The sequence below is a fragment of the Podarcis gaigeae genome (genome assembly GCF_964106915.1).
Source record: "Podarcis gaigeae genome assembly, chromosome: 16".
In the NCBI taxonomy this organism is placed as follows: Eukaryota; Metazoa; Chordata; class Lepidosauria; order Squamata; family Lacertidae; genus Podarcis; species Podarcis gaigeae.
The window spans coordinates 19,392,007-19,414,961 of record NC_139693.1 but is presented as its reverse complement, the minus strand read 5'-3'; the positions used below and the strand labels follow the sequence as shown (position 1 = coordinate 19,414,961).

At 46.6% G+C, this 22,955-nt stretch overlaps 2 protein-coding genes across 5 annotated transcripts in view; both read left to right on the top strand.

Annotated features, from left to right (window-relative positions):
- Positions 1-223: 223 nt before the first annotated feature.
- CHCHD10 (coiled-coil-helix-coiled-coil-helix domain containing 10) lies at positions 224-6,660 on the top strand. Of its 2 annotated transcripts, none has more exons than XM_083717801.1 (4): positions 224-446; positions 3,463-3,685; positions 5,594-5,744; positions 6,363-6,660. In XM_083717801.1, exons 1-4 carry the CDS (start codon positions 400-402, stop codon positions 6,380-6,382), a joined length of 441 nt encoding a protein of 146 aa, XP_083573927.1. In that variant the 5' UTR covers positions 224-399; the 3' UTR covers positions 6,383-6,660. The 2 variants fall into 2 exon arrangements, with proteins under 2 accessions (XP_083573927.1, XP_083573926.1); XM_083717800.1 differs by having other exon boundaries at positions 225-446; positions 3,460-3,685.
- A 9,101-nt stretch (positions 6,661-15,761) lies between these two features.
- The window catches only part of ACTN3 (actinin alpha 3), a 42,556-nt gene continuing 35,362 nt past the window's right edge, over positions 15,762-22,955 (top strand). The window contains exon 1 of one of the 3 annotated variants that reach the window (XM_083717098.1): positions 15,762-16,345. In XM_083717098.1, the coding sequence (XP_083573224.1) occupies positions 16,211-16,345 (135 nt within the window). In that variant the 5' untranslated portion in view covers positions 15,762-16,210. The remainder of the gene's footprint in view (positions 16,346-22,955) is intronic. The other 2 variants (XM_083717099.1, XR_014559007.1) reach the window with 2 other exon arrangements.

The following is a 22,955-nucleotide window of genomic DNA, read 5'->3' as shown; positions in this document are numbered from 1 at the left end:
GTTCAAAACAAATTTACAATATATCTACCTAATCGTCAAAAGGAACCAGGAAGCTCCGTCAATAGACGGCGTTGCTGCGCCTCTACAATTTATAGCTCTATGAGCAGGGGGAGGAAAGGTGTCTGTGAATGGGCGGGGAGAAGTGTCTCCAAACTAGCGTCGGCCAGAAGAGGGCAGAGATTCCATTGGCTGCGCGGCTTTGCGCCTGCTCAGAGCGAACGTTCTAATTCTAATGATTGATGCTGAACCACGTGGGTTCCATTCTTGAAACTAGCTGCGCAACGATCGAGTTCAAGGAGACTCGGAGTGTCTCGCAGCAGCAGCAGCAGCAGCAGCGGGAGAAGGAGGCGGCCGGCCGGCAGTCAGGAGAAGCGCTGGTGCAATAGACCCAGGATCAACATGCCCAGGGGCAGCAGGAGCGTGGGATCCCGGTCGACTGTGGCCAGGTACGAGGGCAGTGTCTGAGCAGCGAGGTTGGCAAGTCACCTTTAAATAAGAAAGGCTTAGTTTTCAAAGGAGCAGTTGCAAGGACCCGAGGTTTATTGAGGTTACGCCCTCCCTCTGTCCTGGGAAAAAACCCTATCAACCCCTGCCTCGTACCAGGAGGAAAGAAAAACCTATCTGTACACGCACATTTCCTTATGTATTTAGGTTATTGCGTTTATATCCTGTCGCTTCTCAAAGGACTTCAAGGTGACCTCTCTTCACTCCCTTCAGTTTTTGTGTCACAACAACCCTGTTAGGTAGGCAAGGTTAAGAGAGAACAGCTGCCCCAGCCATGGTCATGCATTGAGCTTCGTGTCTGTTTTCCCTAGCCTCGGACTGACTCTAACCACTACACCAGACTGTGTTTCGTTGGTCAAAAACGCCGAGTTCTGACACTGGAAATAGGTGGGGAAGTTTGGGGTGGCTCCCGATTCACATTTTCAAAAAAAATAAAAGTCATTGGGGAGGAGGTTGATTTTAATTTCTCTTCCGCCCTTCCTCCCAGAGATGCCCAGGGCAGCAGACACCAAAGGGTATCAGTGAAAACTGAAGTAGAAACATAAAACTGCCATACTTACCACTAAGCAGGACCCCCGCCTTATAAAAGGACGTGCTTTATTCCCGTGATTGTAAGTTCATAGAATTGTAGAGTTGGAAGGGACCATGAGGGTCATCTAGTCCAACCCTCTTTTGTCCTATGTGGGTTTCGAACCCATGACCCTGAGATTTAGAGTCTTATGCTCTACCGATTTGAGTTTTTAGCTGGGTTGTAACGTGTCCTGGGACCTTAGAGTGAAGGGTTGGTAAAAAATAGAAATAATTTCAAGGTCACTTAGGAACAGTATCAAATGCCCAGCCATCAAATGCCCAGGAAAACAGGAATGTTTTTACCTTCCTCCTGAGAGGTAATAAGGAGGGTGGCAGATGCATCTCAGCAGGGAGGGCATTCCACAAATTAGAAACCAACACCTAGAAGGTTCTGTAGTGCGTCACTGATTTGGAGTGTGGGTAGCTGAAGGTTGTTGGTTTGCTCATAGATTTGAAAACTACCAGTGAGATCAGGCCTGGTTAAAATAATGAGATTCCACTTTTTAGAATGAGAAAAGGCTGTATGGAAGTCTTAAACTGCAAAATCATATTGGTAGCGAGGATGCTGTATTTCTTCCTTTCTAAAAAAAATGTGGCTGTTTCGGTTTTATGGTGTGTGTGTTTTTGCAAGGTGCTCTTTTCTGGAATATTCTAAGGCTGTGTTTCTATAACCTCTCCCTTCCCTGGTAAAGGCAGCAGCAATCAGTTCAATGGTTTACTGGGAAACATCCCCCCCCCCCCCGTTTTAGATTTCCCCCATCAATTTCCAACATTGAACTGGTTGCCTCGTGGAGGTGTTAAGATACCTTGAGGTCAGGATATTGGAAGACAGGAAGCTGACTAATACAGAGTCAGACAATTGGTCCATCTTGCTCAGTACAGTGGTACCTCGGGTTACATACGCTTCAGGCTACAGACTCCGCTAACCTAGAAATAGTACCTCGGGTTAAGAACTTTGCTTCAGGATGAGAACAGAAATTGTGCCCCATTAGCTAAAGTGGTGTCTCAGGTTAAGAACAGACCTCCGGAACGAATTAAGTACTTAACCCAAGGTACCACTGTATTGCCTACACTGGCTGGCAGCAGCTCTCCAGGTTTGCAGACTAAAAATATTCACTAGAGAGCGGGCCAGAGATACTGTAAATAAATAAACACCATACAAGGATTTGGGATGAGGAAGAGGGAGGACTAGAAAGTTCTGGATACAAATCTATGAGTTGTATTTACTTGCTGTTTCACTAGATGGCAAAGATTGCCAAACATCCCAAGGTTACCTTTTTGAATTGCTGGTTGTGTTAACGTCAGTCTCGTGTTTAGATTGTTTTGAAAGAAAGTGAACTCTGCTCCCTGGTGGGTCAAAAGTAAACCAAAAGTTATGCCAGATTCAGCTAGCCAGTTGTGACAGCAGGAACCCACGAGGATTTGAACACAAGGGCTTTTGCCAGCACAATGGGGCTTCCCCCTTCCCCCTGTCTGCCCCACAAAATAGATTCGGGGGGCCGTTGAGAGCAGTGTTAGATACCGTATATAAGCTAGGTGCCAAATGGCCTCTTAGACCAGGGTTACAGTCGCCAAAACAGAATGCCTAGTTGCCATTTTTCAATACGACTTTTTGGTGGTTCCTGAAATTCATTCTGATTATGCAGATAAAATGTGATGGGTCGAATTCCACAGGATGTGTCACTAGTGTGTGAACACAGTCCAGATCCAAGGATCTCCTGGCATGCACCTCCAGATGGTGGAGACGCCAGGTGTCAGTCATCCTGGTGCCAGGGCATGTTGACTTGGTCGCAAGTGGCCAGCAGACAGGTGCAAGATGCACCTGGCAAATTTTGAACTCTGGTTGAGAGAACCCACAGAATGGCATTGGGGCGGGCAGAGAGATGGTTGTGTCACGTTTGTGTTGATGGAGCGATCTCCTTAGTGTGACATTGAATTCCTCCCATTGCGTTGTAACCCACCCCTTGCCACTCCCCAGCAGGCTGTTACCCATCTAAAACCCGTATGGTTTTGATCTATGGGCTACTTTTAAAATGAGGCTGCATTTTAAATTGCATTTTAGCATGTATTTTAAATTGGGGTGTTTTTTTTTCCTATTATGTTTTTACTGTAATTTTACTGGTGTTAGCCACCTTGAGCCCTGCTCTGGCCAGGGAGGGTGCGGTATAAATAAAATTTATTATTATTATTATTATTATTATTATTATTATTATTAAAAGTTTACTCTAACGGCCCCGCTTGATAGACCTGATAGAAATTTATAACATGATGCACTGCATGGGTTTGTGGGGGTCATAGTCCATCAGGTTGGAGAAGACCGCTCTGTTTGCAAACCCTGAACCAAGTTTCCATTGGTTCTTTTCTTTCCTCCTCTGTTTCTCTCAGCAGCCCAGCGCCATCTCATGCCCACCCCCCAGCTCACCCTCCTCCTTCGGCAATGGCTGCTCCAGCTCAACCCCAGCAGCCTGGCTTAATGGCCCAGATGGCTACGACCGCGGCAGGTGTGGCTGTCGGCTCTGCAGTGGGTCATGTGGTTGGCGGCGCACTCACCGGGGCCTTCAGCGGAGGGAGCAGCTCTGAGCCGGCCAAGCCAGCCAGTGGTGCTGTCCAGGTGAAGCTGTAATTGCCAAGTTACTCCATGTGTGTGTGTGTCTGTGTCTGTGTTGCTAAGGGTGCAGGAATGACTGCTAGCCTTCTAAATGCACAACTGGAATTTTCTGTGGGTTTGTCCTCCTTCATCTATATCGGTGGTTCTCAAACCTTCCTCTGCACCCACACTTTCAGGATAAAAAAAATGGTTTGTGCTGCACCAAATTTTTTACCGACAAGAAATACATCAAACACAACCACTTTATGATATGATCATGGGGCATCTGGGAAGTATAAAACAATGCAGCTGCATAAGAACAGGAATCATTCCCAGAATATAATTATAAACAAGCTTCTTACATATGTACCTTGAGTATGTGTACAAAATCGATGAGAGGCGTGAGCTTGCTTTTTCTCATTTATATTGGGTCTAATTTGAGATGAACAAACTCACCTCCTCCTCAACACAGAGAAGCCTTTCTCTCTTCTGATCTTTCATATTTGACAGAGTTGAAAATCTCTGTTCACAACAGTATGCCGTGGAGAAATGTAGAAGAATAGCCAATTGTCTTGAAGAGAGTTGTGGATGCTGTTACTGGGTGTATATCCCCCCAAAATAATCTTGATCCTATCCTATCCTATCCTATCCTATCCTATCCTATCCTGAAATGTTTACATTTTCTTTTATTGTCCTTGAATCTTCCTGCCACGCTTCACATCCTCTCCTGCAATACCAGTGTGGTGCACCACACCCTTTGAGAACCGCTGATATGCCTTATGGTTATGCACTATAATGCAGCAAACAAGAAGATAAATCTCTTCCCTGAGGAGATTACAATCTAAAATCTGACACAGGAGAGTATTCATAGAATCTAAGAGTTGGATGGTACCCCAAGGGTCATTTTATTTTGTGAAATGCCCTGAGATCTTTTGATGAAGGGTGGTGTTGTTGTTTAGTCGTTTAGTCGTGTCCGACTCTTCGTGACCCCATGGACCAGAGCACACCAGGCACTTCTGTCTTCCACTGCCTCCCGCAATTTGGTCAGACTCATGCTGGTAGCTTTGAGAACACTGTCCAACCACCTCATTCTCTGTCGTCCCCTTCTCCTTGTGCCCTCAATCTTTCCCAACATCAGGGTATTTTCCAGGGAATCTTCTCTTCTCATGAGGTGGCCAAAGTATTGGAGCCTCAGCTTCAGGATCTGTCCTTCCAGTGAGCACTCAGGGCTGATTTCCTTAAGAATGGATCGGTTTGGTCTTCTTGCAGTCCATGGGACTCTCAAGAGTCTCCTCCAGCACCATAATTCAAAAGCATCAATTCTTTGGCGATCAGCCTTCTTTATGGTCCAGCTTTCACTTCCATACATCACTACTGGGAAATGAAGGGTGGTAAATTATAATAATTACAGCAGCAACAACAATCACCCCCTGCCATGCAGGTATCCTGTTCACAGCCGTCTCTGGGTTGGTTCGAACCACCAGCCATGGGCCTAATTCTGTCTGCTAGGCCTCTCCATTTGGCCCAGGAGACCATTCCAGCCAAGCCACACCCACCTGCCCTCCCAGCATTGTTGCATGCCACACACTCAGCAGAAAGACTTATCTAGCAGCCATGGGGGAGAAATGTCTGTGCATGCATATAAACCTATTTTATGCAAGGTGGGCCGGGGGGGGGGGGCGTGTTGGCCATCATTGGAGATGGAGAGAGTCTTGACCTCCATGGGATGACTCTTGCCAGCTAAAAGTAGACACTTTGACGCTAAGCCGTTTGGCTATGGGTTTAATTAAAGGCCTGGAAGATTAGCTTGGTAGAGCTGTCCTTGGTTAATCGGGAGACGTTACGTCTGCAAAACCATTTCCCCCTGGGTGAAGTCCCTTCTCGGAAAGGTTCACCTGCGGTTATTTACTCCTCTCTTTCCCTTGTCCACAGGAGTCCAGGCCGCAGCCAGCCTATCAGGGATCCCAGTTTGGCCCCTGCCACTATGAGATAAAGCAGTTCCTTGACTGCGCTACCAACCAGAGCGACTTAACGTTGTGCGAGGGCTTCAATGAGGCCCTGAAGCAGTGCAAGTACAATAGCGGTGAGTGTCTCGGCATGGAGGTGAGAAGAAGGGCCTCGTCACCTTGTTCTCTGTTGGGGTTTGAGAGACGGCTGTGAGTTTCCTAACCCTGAGAGGATCCCTGCCACTGCTCTGAACCCAATGCCCTGGGAGCATATCCAGCCCTGTCAAATTGGAACAAAACTGGGCAAGAGCATAGGGTCCTAGAGGGGATTTGGAGGTCATAGAGTCCAACCAGTGGAGATGGGTCCATAAGAGCAAATGGGGCACTCACTGCCCCACCAAACTCAGGCAGCATGCACCAGTCTGCCTTTTGACTTACAACCAGGCCACTGGTTGGCACTGCCTATCAGCTTCTTACTCCTCCTCCTCCAATTAGTTGGCTCTGCTTGCCATTCGCTGTGGCGCCACCTACTGTTGGCCTCCCTGTCTTCCACCTTACTAATGCTAATGGGCTCTTTTGTTTGTTAAGGGTGCTGGGATTTGCAGTTCTGTGCAAGGGGAGGGAAACTACAGTTCCTGAGATTCTTTGCAGACAAGCAGCATGCGCTAAATGTGCTTTAAATGTTTGGCATTACCTTCAGGCGCCAGCTGTCTACTCTGTGCTGAAACTGAGCCTGTTATTCTTCCTTTCTGCAGGGGTTACTTCCCTCCCATGAGGACATTTTAGGACTAATGCCGCAAAATGAGAAGAACCTGGAAAGAGCAACAAACCAAAGGAGCCCAGAAGGGCTAGGGACTGGAAGACAGAGACAGATGAGGGATCTGACCAGATTGGCACAAAAAAAGCTCTCTAGTGTTGTTCTCAGTTGTAGGCTGGCAAACAGGGAGAATTCTAGTTGAAATTATTATAGCAGAGTTTTAAGGATCTGGGTCCCACTTGAATTCTTGTAGAGAAATGTAAAATAAAAGGAGATGGTTTTATTTTAATCTACAACTTGTCTATACGTTTCTGTTGGTTAAAACACACATGTGCGCTCATAAACATTTTCGTTAACCACTCTGAGGTGTGTTGTAGTGGTCAGAGTGGCAGACTAGGACCTGGGAGAGACCTCTCTGAAGCTCACAGAGCGACCTTGGACAAGTCACTTACTCTCAGCCGAACCTACCTCGCAGGGTTGTTGTGGTGGATTAAATGAGGAAGGGGAGAGCCTTATATTCCACTTTCGGCTCCTTGGAGAAAAAGGTGGGATATAAATACAATCTATAAAATTGGCCAGCTGGATGAGGCTACTGGCTACTTGTGTTCTCACAATGGCCAACCACGTGCCCCTGTGGGAAGCCCACAAACAGGGTCTGAGTTTTCCTGCAGTTTCCAGCAACTGGTATTCAGAAACATTACTGCCTCCACAAATACAAGATGGGTGACACCTGGCTTGAGAGCAGTACATGTGAAAAGGATCTAGGAGTCTTGGTTGACCACAAACTTGACATGAGCCAACAGTGTGACGCGGCAGCTAAAAAAGCCAATGCAATTCTGGGCTGCATCAATAGGAGTATAGCATCTAGATCAAGGGAAGTAATAGTGCCACTGTATTCTGCTCTGGTCAGACCTCACCTGGAGTACTGTGTCCAGTTCTGGGCACCACAGTTCAAGAAGGACACTGACAAACTGGAACGTGTCCAGAGGAGGGCAACCAAAATGGTCAAAGGCCTGGAAACGATGCCCTATGAGGAACGGCTAAGGGAGCTGGGCATGTTTAGCCTGGAGAAGAGGAGGTTAAGGGGTGATATGATAGCCATGTTCAAATATATAAAAGGATGTCACATAGAGGAGGGAGAAAGGTTGTTTTCTGCTGCTTCAGAGAAGTGGACACAGAGCAATGGATCCAAACTACAAGAAAGAAGATTCCACCTAAACATTAGGAAGAACTTCCTGACAGTAAGAGCTGTTCGACAGTGGAATTTGCTGCCAAGGAGTGTGGTGGAGTCTCCTTCTTTGGAGGTCTTTAAGCAGAGGCTTGACACCTATATGTCAGGAGTGCTCTGATGGTGTTTCCTGCTTGGCAGGGGATTGGACTCGATGGCCCTTGTGGTCCATCTATGATTCTATGATTCCAACCGTGGAGGTAAAAGTTAGACTCTGTGGTTAACCTGTGACACACAGCACAGTGCTATTTGGAGGTGCATGCAACCCCAGCCTTAACCCTAAACCCCCAAATCAACAATAGCACAGTCACCACCCACAACACCAATATTAATATTAATGTTAACCCTAACACAAACCTGAACCCAAACCCCAAACTTATCTCTAATGCTAACCATAAAGGGTAAAGGGACCCCTGACCATTAGGTCCAGTCGTGACCGACTCTGGGGTTGCGGCACTCAGGGTCATGTGGTCAACATGACTAAGCTGCTTCTGGCGAACCAGAGCAGCGCACGGAAACGCTGTTTACCTTTCCGCCGGAGCAGTACCTATTTATCTACTTGCACTTTGACATGCTTTTGAACTGCTAGGTTGGCAGGAGCAGGGACTGAGCAACGGGAGCTCACCCTGTTGCAGGGATTTGAACTGCCGACTTCGGCAAGTCCTAGACTCTGTGGTTTAAACCACAGCGCCACCCGCGTCCCTAATGCTAACCATAACCCCACCCCTAATCTTAACTCCCAACATTAACCCTAACCCCAGCTGTAACCTCAAACCTAGCTGTAACTCTAACCTTAACCCCAGAACTAAGCCTGGCACATTTATTCATTTATAATTAATTGCACTGCCCTTCATCAGAAGATCTTAGGGCGGTTCGCAAGATACAAGCACAAGATAAAAGTGCAAAAACACAAAACAATAATCACCCCTGCTCCCCTCACAGAAGCACATTTAAAAGGCTGTAGAATATTAATCGGGTTGAAGAGGAACGATTTTGCCCGATGCCTAAAGATATATAATGAAGGCACCAGGCGAGCCCCTCTGGGGAGAGCATTCCACAAACAGACCCACTAAGAAAAGGGCCATTCTCAAGTTGCCACCCTCTGGACCACATGTGGAAGAGGCACATGAAGAAAGGCCTTGGATGCTGAATGCAGAGTCTGGGTGGGTTTATATGGGGAGAGGCAGTCCTTTAGGTATTGCAGTCCTGAGCTGTTTTAACACTAACCCCAACCTAAGCTGAACCCTAACCCTAAACCTACTGATGTCAGCTGATGGGCAGGAGAACAGGGTTTAATCCTGCATGGTTTGTGCAGCCCCCTAGTCTAAGCAGAGATTAAAGTGGGAGAGATCCTTGCAAAGGCTGGCAAAAGTGTTGGCGAGTCTCCCTGAGCTAGGAGAGAGATCAGGCGCAAAAGGCTCAGGACCGCAATACCTCAAGGACTGCCTCTTTCCATATGAACCTACCCGGACCCTGAGATCATCTTCTGAGGCCCTCCTTCGTGTGCCGCCTCCTTGAGATGTCTGGAGGGTGGCAACACGAGAACGGGGCCTTCTCTGCAGTGGCTCCATGTCTGTGGAATGCTGTTCCCTGGGAAGTTCGCCTGGTGCCTTCATTATACACTTTTAGGCACCAGGCAAAAACATTCCTTTTTAACCAGGCCTTTGGTTGACTTGATTGACATCCTATACCCTTTTAAAAATAAAGCTTTTTGCGGGGGGGGGGGGGGTTATTGGATTATTGTTTTCATTTTGATTTTACTGTATATACAGTGTTACCTTGGGTTACCCACGCTTCAGGTTACATACGCTTCAGGTTACAGACTCCCCTAACCCGGAAATAGTACCTCGGGTTAAGAACTTTGCTTCAGGATGAGAACAGAAATTGTGCTCTGGCGGCGCAGTGTCAGCAGGAGGCCCCATTAGCTAAAGTGGTACTTCAGGTTAAGAACAGTTTCAGGTTAAGAACTGACCTCCGGAATGAATTAAGTACTTAACCCGAGGCACCACTGTATTGTGATACTTTTTGGTAAACCGCCCTGAGACTTCTGGGTATAAGGCGGTATATAAATTCAATTAGTAAAATAAAAATAAGAATAAACCTCAGGGCTGTGATGTCAAAGGCTGCTCACTGTAGCAACACGGTGGCTTCACTGCCTGGGGTGGGGGGGAGGACAAAGTGAAGGAGAGAAAGGAGCTTTATTCCACCCCCACAACAGCCCCCTGCTGTCCAAAGAGACCTAAAGAAGCTCTTTCTGGTGTTTCTTGCATCTTCAGCAGGAATGCTGAAAGGGATATTGGCATCAGATGCCATAATGACTTGAAGGTGCAGACTGCCCAACTCTCAAATCTGGCCCAGGAGGCTGATCCCTATGATCCCTGATTGAAAAACAGATGTGATGGAATCAACATAGGAAGGGAAACAGAGGCCAGGGTCAGCCAACAGTTCCTGCAATTGGGGCTGCCTTCTGGAGGTGGCTGGGGGGAACAAGAGCAGCAAGTGACCCCCATTGCAAGGCCAGACTAGCAACAGAAAGGCTTTCTAACATAGGGATGCAGTCCGGCATGATACTCGGCTCCCAGTCTTCAAAAAGGCTTGTCTGGCCTGCTGCTAGATATTCCCACTTCTTTCTTTCCTAACTAGAAGTAAACGATTACCATTCCAACATTCCAACCTGCCCCAGCCCTGCCCCGCTTTTCCCAACCCAAAGGCATCGTTCAAATGTAAACTATAATAGTAAAGTTCATGCGAACACAGAACTGGAGGGAAATGGAAAGTTGCTGCTATCAATATGAAGGAAAATGTATTCTGGAATGCAGAAGGTAAAATTAGTCTTTGTTCGTGTGCTGATCACTAGTCTGCCATTAAGGTCTCTTATTTTTTTGTACTATGGAAACAAAGTTTTTGCATCAGTTTTTCAGAAAATTCTAGTTCCCAAATTATATTATACCGTTTTTGTATGTTTAAACCGTTTGCTTCTTTCCAGTTTCTAGTTAGAATATTTTTGCCACCAATAAGTAAGCAAATAAATTATTATGCAATTAGCCTATGTTGTCTCCACTGGATATACTGAATCCCCCCCCAGTTCTTTTGTTATTTCTGTTAAAAAAAACTCATCCCAGAACTGGGTGGATATTTCTGGTTCTGATATTATTTTCTTCCTTCCCTGCTCCCCCTTTCCTTCCTATTCCTCTCCCACTTCTTATTCTTCTTTCTTTTGTTTTTCTTCTTCTCTGGCTGCTCTCAGAAGGATAGACTAGAAGCAATTCACTCGATTCCTTCCCTCCCTCACTTAAAAACCACACAAACGGTCATGGCTGCTCTTTGCCACAAGAGGGTTCTCTGGTCTCCTCCCTGATTAGCTTAGAAGCACTCTAAATGCGCTATAAACTCATTTGGCCCCTAAGGAAAATGCCTGAGCCCATTCTGAACAGCTGAGAGCCAAGTGCATGCTGGGAAATGTAGTTCCAAGAGAGAGAAATGCACCTGCCAGTCCAACTTCCCAGGAAACAGAAGTAAGTAACTTCTTTAAAACCTCTACTTTATTTACTCAAGTCCAATGTGTACCTTTTTTGCCAAATTACGTTGCAAAAATTAGCATGCATATTAGAATCGATGGTGCATTAGACTCGAGTAAATATGGTAATTCTCATCAAGAGCCTTCTGGGCACCATGAGAGTTCCATGTGAGCATTCCTGCGCCCACAGGCATCAAGTTGGCAACCCTAGGGTTAGAGTCTTGTTGCATGAGAATGAGGTTGAAATCTTACCATAGCCAGTCACTCTGCCTCAGCCCAACTACTTTGCAGGGTGGTTTTAGAGCAGGGTTTCAGGGTGGTTTTAGAGCAGGGTTTCACAAACGTGGATCTCCAGCTGTTTTTGGACTACAACTCCCACCATCCCTAGCTAGCAAATCCAGTGGTCTGGGATGATGGGAGTTGTAGTCCAAAAACTGCTAAGATATTAAGATATTAACTGATGCGAAAGAAAGAGGGGGCTTTGCCCTGCCAGACCTAAAGCTGTACTATGAGGCCGCAGCTTTCTGCTGGTTAAAAGACTGGCTACTTCTCGAGGACACTGACGTTCTGGATCTGGAAGGTTTTAACAATGCTTTTGGTTGGCATGCATACTTATGGTATGACAAGGTTAAGATCAATAAGGCCTTTAAGAACCATATTGTCAGAAAAGCAGTGTTTAATGTCTGGACAAAATATAAAGACTTATTGGAAAATAAAACTCCAAGGTGGCTTTCACCGCTGGAAGCTAAGGCCCGATAAAGACCCAATATGGAGGCCAAATGGCCAAAATATTGGGAAATATTAGAAAAAGATTGAGACAATTGGAAATTGCAGAGTTTGGAGAAAATGAAGGATAAAGTGCAAGACTGGTTACATTACGCTCAGATTAATGAAGTTTTTAAAAATGACAAAAAGTTAGGGTTCCGGGTGGAGAAATTGAAATTGGAAACAGAACTGTTAGAACCTAAGACTAAGGTACTTTCAAGAATGTATAGCTTGCTGTTAAAATGGAATACACAAGATGAAATGGTTAAATCGGCTATGATAAAGTGGGCACAGGACATTGGGCATAATATCATGTTTGAGGACTGGGAAAGGTTGTGGACCAATGGGCTGAACTTCACTGCATGTAATGCTTTGAAGGAAAATGTAATGAAAATGATATATAGATGGTACATGACCCCAGTTAAACTTGCCAAAATATACCATTTGTCTGATAACAAATGTTGGAAATGTAAAGAAAATGATGGAACATTCTTTCACCTCTGGTGGACCTGCCCTAGAGTGAAGGCCTTCTGGGAAATGATATATAATGAGCTGAAAAAGGTATTTAAGTATACCTTTACTAAGAAACCAGTGGCCTTCCTTTTGGGCATTGTCAGCCAGAAGGTGTTAAAGAAGGACCGAACATTTTTTATGTATGCAACAACGGCAGCAAGGATACTCATCGCTAAGCACTGGAAAACTCAAGATCTACCCACACTGGAAGAGTGGCAGATGCAACTGATAGACTATATGGAACTAGCCGAGATGACCGGCAGAATCCGAGACCTGGGAGAAGAGAAGGTTGAAGAAGATTGGAAGAAATTTAAGATTTATTTTAAAAAGCACTGTAATTTGGTTGAATGTTAAGAGGGAGGCTAGATCATAAATAATTGACCACCACTAAATTAGATGCAATTAGGATGATAAGTGAGATTGAGGAAAAATCATAAACCTTTGGGAGAATTATTAGATTATATTCTAAATGAATGGGACATAAGAATGTAAACAAGATGATAAATTGCGGGCAAGAATTGACAATGATGCAAGTGGGAGCGGGAGACGTGAGGAAGTCCAAAGAAGTTAAGAAATTATGTTATGACATATGCTACATTGTTCATTATATTTGCATTTATGTTTAAAAATCTTAATAAATATATATTTAAAAAACAAAAAACAAAAACTGCTGGAAATCCACCTTTGGAAAACCCTGTTTTAGAGGAGCTCAAATCCCCACTTAGGCCTGTAGCTCAGTTAGTTGAGTGACGTCTGTCATGAAGACTAAATGTTGGGCCCTCAGCCTAACCTACCTTGCAGGGTCGTTGTGAGGATAACATATGAGTTGGAGCATTCTGTATGGCACTCTGATGAGCACCTTGGAAGGAAAGGTGATAAAGAAATGAAATTTCCTGGGACAGGATATGGGTTTTCAAGGCACAGGTCGAAGTCACTTTGCTTTCAGGCACCCAAACCTGAGATGTTCTCTGGGCCTCTTGTCCTTCTCTCAAGCACTTTCCCACTGCTCCTAAGAATAGCCGCAGTGTAACAGGAGGAGCAAGCCCCCTGCTGAAGCACAGAGGCTTCACCAGGTTATGCAAATGCTAGCAGAGTATAAAGAGGTTAAACCTCTTTGGAATCTGTCCCAAATGTGGGTTCATCGCCGATCCCAGACAGGAGAGGACAAATGAGACTTTTGCAGGACCGTTTTCCTGCCCCCTAGAAATGTCACCCAGGCTGGTTCTCCCATTGCCCTGTGCTATTAGGGCTGGTGAGAGACACAGAATCATTTCGTCCACGCTAATGCGCTTGGAGCTTATTGCTTGCAGATGAACGTGGAGAGGTGACGCTTTTACATTTTGAGGGAGGGAGGGGCTTATTCATTCTGGTTTCAGCACGATGGAAAGGATTATCGCCCTTCTGTCAGAAGGAGATTGCTTATACACTACCGGAGGTGTCAACATTAACTTGCAAGGCCCTAAATGATGTAGGACCCAAATACTGGAAGAAGGGCCTCTACTTATCCCAGCTTGTTGAGCTTGGCAGAGGAGGAGCTTGTTGGGTGAAGCCTGCTAGAGCCTTCTCTGTGGTGGCACCTTGCCTATGAAACTCCCTTTCCTTGGTAGTACAGTTGGGTTCTTCATTATGTTATGAGTTTGGGGGAGAGGAAGTAGGCTGTATGCAAGACCTTTCTACCCCTGGACCCAGCAAGTGTTGGAATATAAGCCAGGTTAGCTTCCCGTGTTGAGGTGATAGCCTGGGAGATGGGCCATTAAGGGAAACAAAGGAAAAGGTGAGACTAGCTTGTGGTTGGTCAGAAGACAAAGCCAGAGTTTGGAGCAGAGTTTGCACTGGTGAATTAAAGCAGCAAGCTGGAGAGAGAGTCAGGGTAAAGTTTGAGAGCAATGTTAAAATTTTCTGTTTGAATCCAAGGCTGCGGCTATGGGAGAAATAAGACGCTTTTGTGGTGTTAATGCTGTGAACCCCTCCATCATATGTGTGTGAATAAATCATGTATCATAAAGACACCACCACCTCTGCTGTGTCTCATTCCAAAAGGAAACATGAAAGCACCTGGAACCCCGGGAATCTTGCACCACTCAGAGATTGGAGTGGCACGCAACAATTATTTGGTTGCTTCACTTTTTTTAAACCAGGCTTTTGGAGGGGATTTGTTTTATTTATTTATTGAGAGATTTCTAGACCAGAAATGGTCACAAAATAAGGTAAAATAAATACATGGAATCGTAGAGCTGGAAGGGACCCCAAAGGTCATCTAGTCCAACCCCCTGCAATGCAGGAATCTTTTTGCCCAACATGTGTCTCAAACCCACAACCCTGAGATTAAGAGTCTCATGCTCTTACTGACTGAGCTACATTAACGTCACAAGGTTTGTAAATGTAGAGAAAACCAAACGTGAAATAATGCCCACAACTGTGTTGTTCATTTTGCTTGTATTTTAATATAAGTTTTCAATTGTTAACAATTGCTATTACTAGAATGGTATTGCTTTAATGTATTGATTTTGGAGCATAAACTGCACTGGGATTGCAACTGATGAAGGGTGGTTTAGAAACTGAACTAATTAATAGTTATATAAATAAGAAGGGTGATGCAATGGCCTTTCAGGACCACTTTTCATATCCCAAATGTTCAGCATAACTTCTTTTCAGTACCAGGACTCCGGTCCAGGAACATGCAAAGCAGCAGTGAAAAGGATATTGGATCTGAACATTTCTGCCTGGATAGCACCATTGGTTACAGCATAGCACTGACAGTGCCAAGGTTGCAGGTTCGATCCTCATATGGGACAGTTGCATATTCCTGCATTGCAGGGTCCCTTCCAACTCTACAATTCTATTATTCTATGCACAGAGTGCCTTTCTTCCACTACTGAAAACTCAAAGGCTCCAGCCTTGAGCCCATTGCCTTTTCTTCTGGAAAACAACTTTACTGTGCAATTTTTGTTGTGTGCTTGGGAAACCAAGGAACAACCCAAGGTCACAGGAGTCCATCTAGGAACATTTTGCTCATTTTTCTTTTACTCTGTGAAGCAGCCTAGGCAGAGAGAGAGAGAGAGAGAGAGAGAGAGAGAGAGAGAGAGAGAGAGACTGACCCAAGGTCACCCAGGAAGCTTCTCGGCTTAGTGGGGATTTGAACCCTGGTCCCCCAGGTCCTAGTCCAAACACGACCCCAAGCGTTTTGACCTTGCTTCCTTCCCAAAAGGGAGTCTCACAAAAACTTTTCTTCATAAGCCATATATTTATTCTTGAAGCAGATGGCATCCAAGGAATCTTTCCTGGTATCTCAGTAGGAACTGATCGAAATAACCCCACCCCACCCCCATGAACCTCAGACACATTTGGCCCAAACAGGAACCGTTTCCCCCTTTCCCTCAATCCTTCCTCCGCGTCCAGCGAGGCTGGTGTCGGACGTGGGGTCCCCCACACTTCGGTGGGGCAATTTCTCCTTTAAGAGCCCACCGGCTGTGCTTTAAAGGGGGGTGCTTGGCTTGCCAGCAGCTGTCTTCACCCCCATCTGGTTGGTAGGGACATGTGTGCTGTCCCCTCCCCTTGGCCTTTTTAAGATGGAACCTGATCCCCCTTCCCAGGGCTGATAATACTTATTGAGGACTGGTCACGTGGGCTGGTTTTGACAGGTGCAGCTGCAAAGCAGGCAGACAACCACCGCACAGCCTGAACAGTCTTGGGGGGAAGCTTGTCCTCCAACAGGAGCTGAGGGGAGCAAAAGGGAAGGAAGGGGGCTGCTGCAGAGCGTGAGGGAGAGCAAGGGAGGAGAGAGAAAAGGGGGGAAAGGGGGTGCAAGAAGGAAGAAGGCAACATGTCAACCACACACATAGAGACCCACGTCCAGTACAACCACTCGTACATGATGACGGAGGACTACATGGCACAGGAAGAAGACTGGGACCGCGACCTGCTGCTCGACCCAGCCTGGGAGAAGCAACAGCGAAAGGTAGGGGGACAAGGGACAGGGTGGGCAGGCTTGGACCAAGGACCAGGCCGTAGCGGACTTTCCGTCACTGGGAGAGGTGTCAAGGATGGTCACGCGACCAACTTTTTTTGCTTTGCTGGTTCTTTGTTTCTGTTTGGTTCCTGTGCTTTTTGTTTTTTAAAAAAGGTGGCAATGTTGCATTCACATATATTTAAATAAATTATTGTGTGGCTAGAGAGTGTGGTTAAAAAAAAAAAATCCCATAAAGCCGCTAAAAATGCAGAGGGCAGCTCTCCACAGATGTCATTCTGAATAGGACAACCCTGCACGGTTGTTTTATTTCCGTAGACACCAGTAAAAGATTGCAAGAGGTTCCGGGGCGCCCCTTTCCCTTGTGGGGCAGCGAAAGGCCTTGGATGGGCCTCAATGGAAATGATGGAAGATGGGCATCAACGCTTCCCAAATTTAAGAGGTTGCTGTGGTGATGGAAGCACTATGACCCCCTCGAGCAGGCTGGAGCTGATGGAAGTGGTAGCCCAAAACAGCTGGAAGGCTGTGGTGGAGAAATTTACTCCAAGTGTCTAAGGAGGTCTTTGCTTCTCCAGAATGATTTGTTGCCCCCAAATACTGTGTTTTCTTTCATGTTCGCTGCCCGATTCTGCGCCATGTTGAGGTTCTCGAGAACCCTGCGGGCCTTTAAACTTACAAGCAGACAGTGCATTGCAGGCAGGGGAGGGGGCAGCCCCTTGGAGCCAGCTGCCACCCCCGGAGCATCAGATGCTGTTGGCTGCAGCTGTCCCTTGCCATCACCCAGATCCTTATCCTATATGGAACCACAAGTGACATTTTGGGCAGAGTACGTCAGAAGAGACTCGCACCAGGGCCAGGGGTGGGTCCAGAAAGAAAGGGGGAAGGAGAGCATATGTCAGTGCAGTGGCATCTATCGAGGGCCCGGGCTGCGTCTGAGCTATGCCTGGAATGATGGAGACCCAAGGGAGAGGGGAAGGAATCGGCTAAATATATCCGTGCGTGGCAGTGGGGAACATGTCCTAAGCTAAGCTTTGAAATAATACCACAGATGGGGGATGTCCTAATCGCAAATGTTCAGAGGCAGAACAGCCCCAGGCCCTTTCTCCACCTTGGCAACATAACTCAGGGCTGCATTCTGCTGTTGTACCTCTTGGCACCTTGAATTTGGAGTGTGGAAAAAGCGCCAGGTCTACAGGTGCAAAGAGAGATCAGGCTCGTTCACCACATTGTCAAATGAAAAGCATCGACGTAAGTCTTTCAGGGCCCCACCCAGAGAAAACTGCTCTAAGACTCGCATCAAAGGCCGACGTTTTGCTGGGGTGTATCTCTTCCCATACCGATGCTACCACAACTGAAAAATCCACATGTGACAATGCTGCTTAGGGCTGGGAAGAAGGAAATTCGCAAGCCCCGTCTTCTAATAACAGTAGCTAAAGGGCCAGACCTCCACCCTTTGGTTCTGCCTTCTCTGCAACTCTTAAACATACAAGAACCGCTCTGCAAGCCCATGTGAGCTACTAGGGAAGCTATCATCCGCCCAGGTCCTGGGACCACCATGCTCAAAGCAGTTGCAATTTTGCGGGAGGGATTCAAGCGCATTCTGCCATTAAAACACCACAGGTCAACAAATCCATGTTTCTAAAATCAAGCTGAACTGCTTGCAGTTAGGAAAGTGACAGGGAAATCATAGATTGTAGAATCGTAGAGTTGGAAGGGACCCTCAGGGCCATCTGGCCCAATCCCCTGCGATGCAGGAATCCTGCCTACAGTCATCCCTGAATGGGCTTGAACCACCAACCTTCTGGTTGACAGCCAGACGCACTGACCCATTGCACCACTGGTCCACTTTAAAATAGTGTGATAATGATCAACGATCAGGAAGAAGTATAATCTTAAGGCAAACAATTCAGAACAAATGCTGAATAAAAAGCAGGCATTGCATAACCTCCATGTAAGCTTGTGGCAAGGAAATGAGGACGACTGTTCAATAAGTGGGTCATCTGGAAGTGCCCATAGATTTCCCCCCTTAACCTCCTCCCCCTTGACACAAAGAAAGGCTAATCACAAGTATCAATCGACTGCTTTAGTCATGTGCCAAGTGACGCCCCCCCCCCAAGTCTGTCTCATCCAGAAAAAACATTAGCACCAAACAATCTCTTCACAGGCTTCCTCAGTCCTCCAGGTGTGCTCACTTAAATTCTCACAGGTTTCCACATAACGTATTCTTACTGTGTTCTGCACCCTAAACAGATACAAAGAAGGCACTCGCTGTCATTGATTGGTAGGCCTAAAGCATGCGAGTCTAATTCAGAGAATGAAGTGCTAGATTTGAGCTCTGGGTTAAATTCTTGCTTTGTTTCCTCATGGACTGAGGTGGCAGCGGCCATCAGACATCTCGTTCTGGCTCTCAGCCTCAATTCCCCAACTGTTAAAATAGAGGAAAGATCAGTCTGCCTCATAGAACTGTTGTTGCGCAAGTGAACCAAACCTGGCTGCATGTTAAATGCATAATGCAGAAATGGCTATGTGGAGAGAAAAATGGCACACAATTGTCCAAGATTATAACATTTCCCCCTATCATCCATCTATCTATCTATCTATCTATCTATCTATCTATCTATCTATCTATCTATCTACTTTGAAGAAAACCCTTTGTGGGGGAATATTGTGTTGTGATTTCTGCACCTAGGTAGGATTTAGAGAGTGAACAATGCTTATCTATGCACGAGTCATTTCAGATTCTGGACTTAATTGTTTTATGAGAGGAGGGTTGTCCCTGTCTTAATAAAGTAGTAATTTACTTCAATATGAAATAATCCAGCTCTGCTGTGTTCACCCTGTACATTTTTCTGGACCAGCGGTGGGTGGGTACTACAAAGTCTTTCTGTCATTGGCACCACTGCCTGAGCACTTAGCAAGTAAATTGGGACTGTGGTACCCCAAGGATATCCCTGCCCCTCAGGTCATGTTCTGTGCCAAATAACTTTTGCAACATCAACAAGCGAAAGGGTAATGGTCCAGTTTGGTTCAAATTTATGGGGAAGGCTGTAGTTCAGGGGTCAGCAAACTTTTTCAGCAGGGGGCCGGTCCACTGTCCCTCAGACCTTGTGGGGAGCTGGACTATATTTTTTTGGGGGGGATGAACAAATTCCTATGCCCTACAAATAACCCAAAGATGCATTTTAATTAAAAGGACACATTCTACTCATGTAAAAACACGCTGATTCCCGGATTGTCCAAGTGCCGGATTTAGAAGGCAAATGGGCCGGATCTGGCCCCCGGGCCTTAGTTTGCCTACCCATGCTGTAGTAGTTCATTGGTAGAGCATCTGCTGTGGATGCAAACAGCCCCTGGTTTCATCCTTGGTGTTTCCAGGTGAAAACTCTTGTCTGCTGCCAGTCAATGGTAGATAATACTGAGCAAAGGTCTGATTTTCTATATCCCTGGGATGACAGAGACAGTGAGAATTTTTTACAGAGTATTTTATTGGCATTTTCTTGTTAAGAGTTAAGGACAGAGCCTCTCCCGCTATGTTTGGGGACTCAAACCTAAGTGGCTTGAGATCTCCTGATCACACTAGATTTATGACCACGTTGCTCATTGCTAAGGCTGAATTAGCCTTAGGAACGAGTCAAGTTTCACATTACGGTTCCTCCAGGCTGAGAGGTCCTTTTCCATTGCTTCTAGCTTTGAGGGGGGAACTATCAGATCCAATTCATCCCCAAGGCCACGTTAAGTCTGCAAGGGTCTGTTTAACCTACCAGCAGGCAAATGCCAGCTGAACATCTCCCTTGCTTAAAACGTGAGCTATGGCCTCCCTAAATGACTCAGACTGGCCTTTCCCAGGGGTTTCTGCTGGGCTGCCTAACCCTGCACTTTTGAGGCCTGGGCACCGTTCCCACTTATCTCATTGCTGACAGTATTTCCACACCTGTTCCTTTGGGCCTGCGACATGGCTGATCCTGCAGCCACTGCAGTGTCAGGGAGAAACAGAAGAGGAGAGAGGAAGACCTCGTGGCAAAGTTGCACACCATCCTTGGACACCGACCGCTACTTAGAGCGGAACAGGATCCCCAATGGGTTTTGAGCATCGCATAAGATAAGAGGGACCACACATTTATGGGGATGGGCTGCTTGGTCCCATGTCCACCTTTGGAGGCAGCATGCCTCTGAATACCATTCACTGGGAATCACAAGTCAGAAGATTAGCTGTTGCACTCAGGTCCTCGCATTGGCATCTGGTTGGTCAGTGTGAGCACTGGGCATTGCGGCTGATCCAGCAGCCAGACTCTTCTGGTGTTCTCACTGGTTTCAGCAGGTTCATGTGAAGTTCCTACGGGCTGGTCTCCTTCCCCAAACTGGAAAATTTTGCATCTTCAGCTTTGCCCCTCTTTCACAAAGCCATGTGTATGCTAGGTAAACACATGAAGTTAATGTGATTGTGGCAAACTTTGCAATGGGGGGGGGGGGAATCACTGAGGTTTCCAGATAGATCAAGGTTTTGGGGCAAGACTAAGCTGCTGTCCTATTCTTGGGTGGGTGAGAATCCTGTTCTATTTTTTGCAGCATTTCCTGCAGCGCTTGTTCCCAATGAATGGCTGATGCTTTGGGGAAAGAGCCCCTGCGCTGCATGCAGAAGGCCTCAGGTTAAATCCTTGGCATTTCCAGGTAGAGCTGGAAGAGCAGCCTGCCTGAAACCTTGGAGAGCTCCTGCAAGTCTCTGTGGACAATACTGAGATAATGGCAGTTTCCTGTGCTCCTGTGCTGAACTAACCAACCTATCTCACATCATTAAATGCTCCCACTCTCTTGCACACACTCCTGTTCCAAGCAGCTTTTCACTTCAGATCGGGATCTATTGGTAGATTTCCAAATCAACTGCAGTAGATTGGCAAACTCAGTGGTTTAATTCAGGGACAGGCAACATGGTGCCCCCCAGATTTCTCGGGCAACAACTCCTATCATGCTGGTTGAGGATGACGTTGTCCACAACATGCAGTGGGCATCATGTTGGCTGTACTTGCTTTAAGAGTAGCACCAGCAAAAAGCCTTTTCTTCACTCCTGTTGAAATCAAGAAAGCTTATGGAAAAACAGCTCCAGAATGAAATCCTTGGGCCGAGCGCATGCACTCAGAAAGCAGCACCTTCCTTCCGCCTTGCTGAGCCACAGAATCCTACTGAAAAACAAAATAGCGCCCGCCAGCCTATGTTTTCCCCACCCCATGGTGGGGTGTCATCCACTTTTATACCCCAGTTGCATGAACAACCATCCAACAATGAGTCATAGTAAGGCAGAGAGAAAAGGACTGAATGCAGCTCCGTGTCCAAACAGGGATTTGGGGAATATGGATCTCCTGCAACAATGTCCCTCCCTGGCCATGCTGATTGTGCTTTAATACAGGCGAATGAGACATAGCTGCCGCCTGCCAATTAAGGAAAGCAGTAACTCCACACCTGTTGAGTTGTTCAGATTTGAAGTGGCAAGGAGGACCTGGTGTGAACAAGAACACAGAGAGGCCATTTTCTCCCCCTCCAAACGATCACCCCTAAGAAAATCAACTTTCTCCTCCTCCTCCTCCTGTCCCTGGGAGCTTCTTCCTCTCTATACAGCTTTACTGATATGGGATTGTTCCTCTGCTCCTGCAGGGAGCCAGGGACACCCTTTCCTGCTGATGCGAGAGATCTGTGGGGGTGGTTTCGCAGCAACGGGGTATCAGGTAGCTGCTGCTGTTCCAGATGCCTTGCCCTTATAAGGCTGTTTCTAAAAACTGCCCTGTGCCTGTGCTCCCTGCAAGGAGGCAAGGGGATGAGCTAATGGCAGTATTTTGGAAGAGGGCAGAACTTATTTAGGGTACGAGAAGGGTCTTCCTCTGCCCCCACCCTCCATGAGAGATGGATGGGCAGGCGGATGGCAAGGCCAGGCCTCCTCAAGAACAAAGTAGCTATTTAAAGAGGCTTCCATGGCTTGGGGCTATGATTCATTGGCTGGATGGGTTCAATTTGTTGGGAGGTTAACTAGTCCCAGTGGCATAGCATGGCATCAGGGGGCCGGGGCCCTGGGAAAGTGGCAGTGGCAGGTGCCTCCTTTTCCTTGTGGCCTGCAGAAGGGTGCGCCCCACACCTGGGCTGGCCAAGAGGAAAAGAGGAGGAGGGCAGTGGAGGAAACCACCGGGGGGGGGGGGGGAGAGGAAGGGGGGAAAGCACTGTGAGGGCCTGCCCTCTCCCTCAGAATTACTTTGGATTCCTGCCATGACTTTTCAGCTCTTGTTTCAAAAAAGAAACAGGAAAACATGTGGACTTCTTCTTCTGTGGAACATCTACATACATGTGACATCCATTGGGATGCTTGAGAGATCCAATCTTTCCAAGTCCTGATGCAAACGGAACCTTCTGAATCAGTGTGCGGATCAGAACATAACTGAATTTCAGCTCAGAAACATGCATTTTTAAATGTATATTTTATTATAAAACACATCTGTAATTCTGCACAACAGCTTAGTATTGATCCACACATTAGTCCTGAGAGGTGAGGATGAGGAAACTTTGTATAGGAATCCTCAAGCATCTCTAAGTGGTGGTGCGCTCACAATGTACAAAACTG

Excerpts from the sequence above, each read along its gene's own strand:
- CHCHD10 (XM_083717800.1), top strand. The coding sequence starts at position 400 with ATGCCCAGGGGCAGCAGGAGCGTGGGATCCCGGTCGACTGTGGCCAG. Across the intron at positions 447-3,459 it reads TCCCGGTCGACTGTGGCCAG|CAGCCCAGCGCCATCTCATG; the intron begins GTACGAGGGCAG and ends TGTTTCTCTCAG. Across the intron at positions 5,745-6,362 it reads GCAGTGCAAGTACAATAGCG|GGGTTACTTCCCTCCCATGA; the intron begins GTGAGTGTCTCG and ends TCCTTTCTGCAG.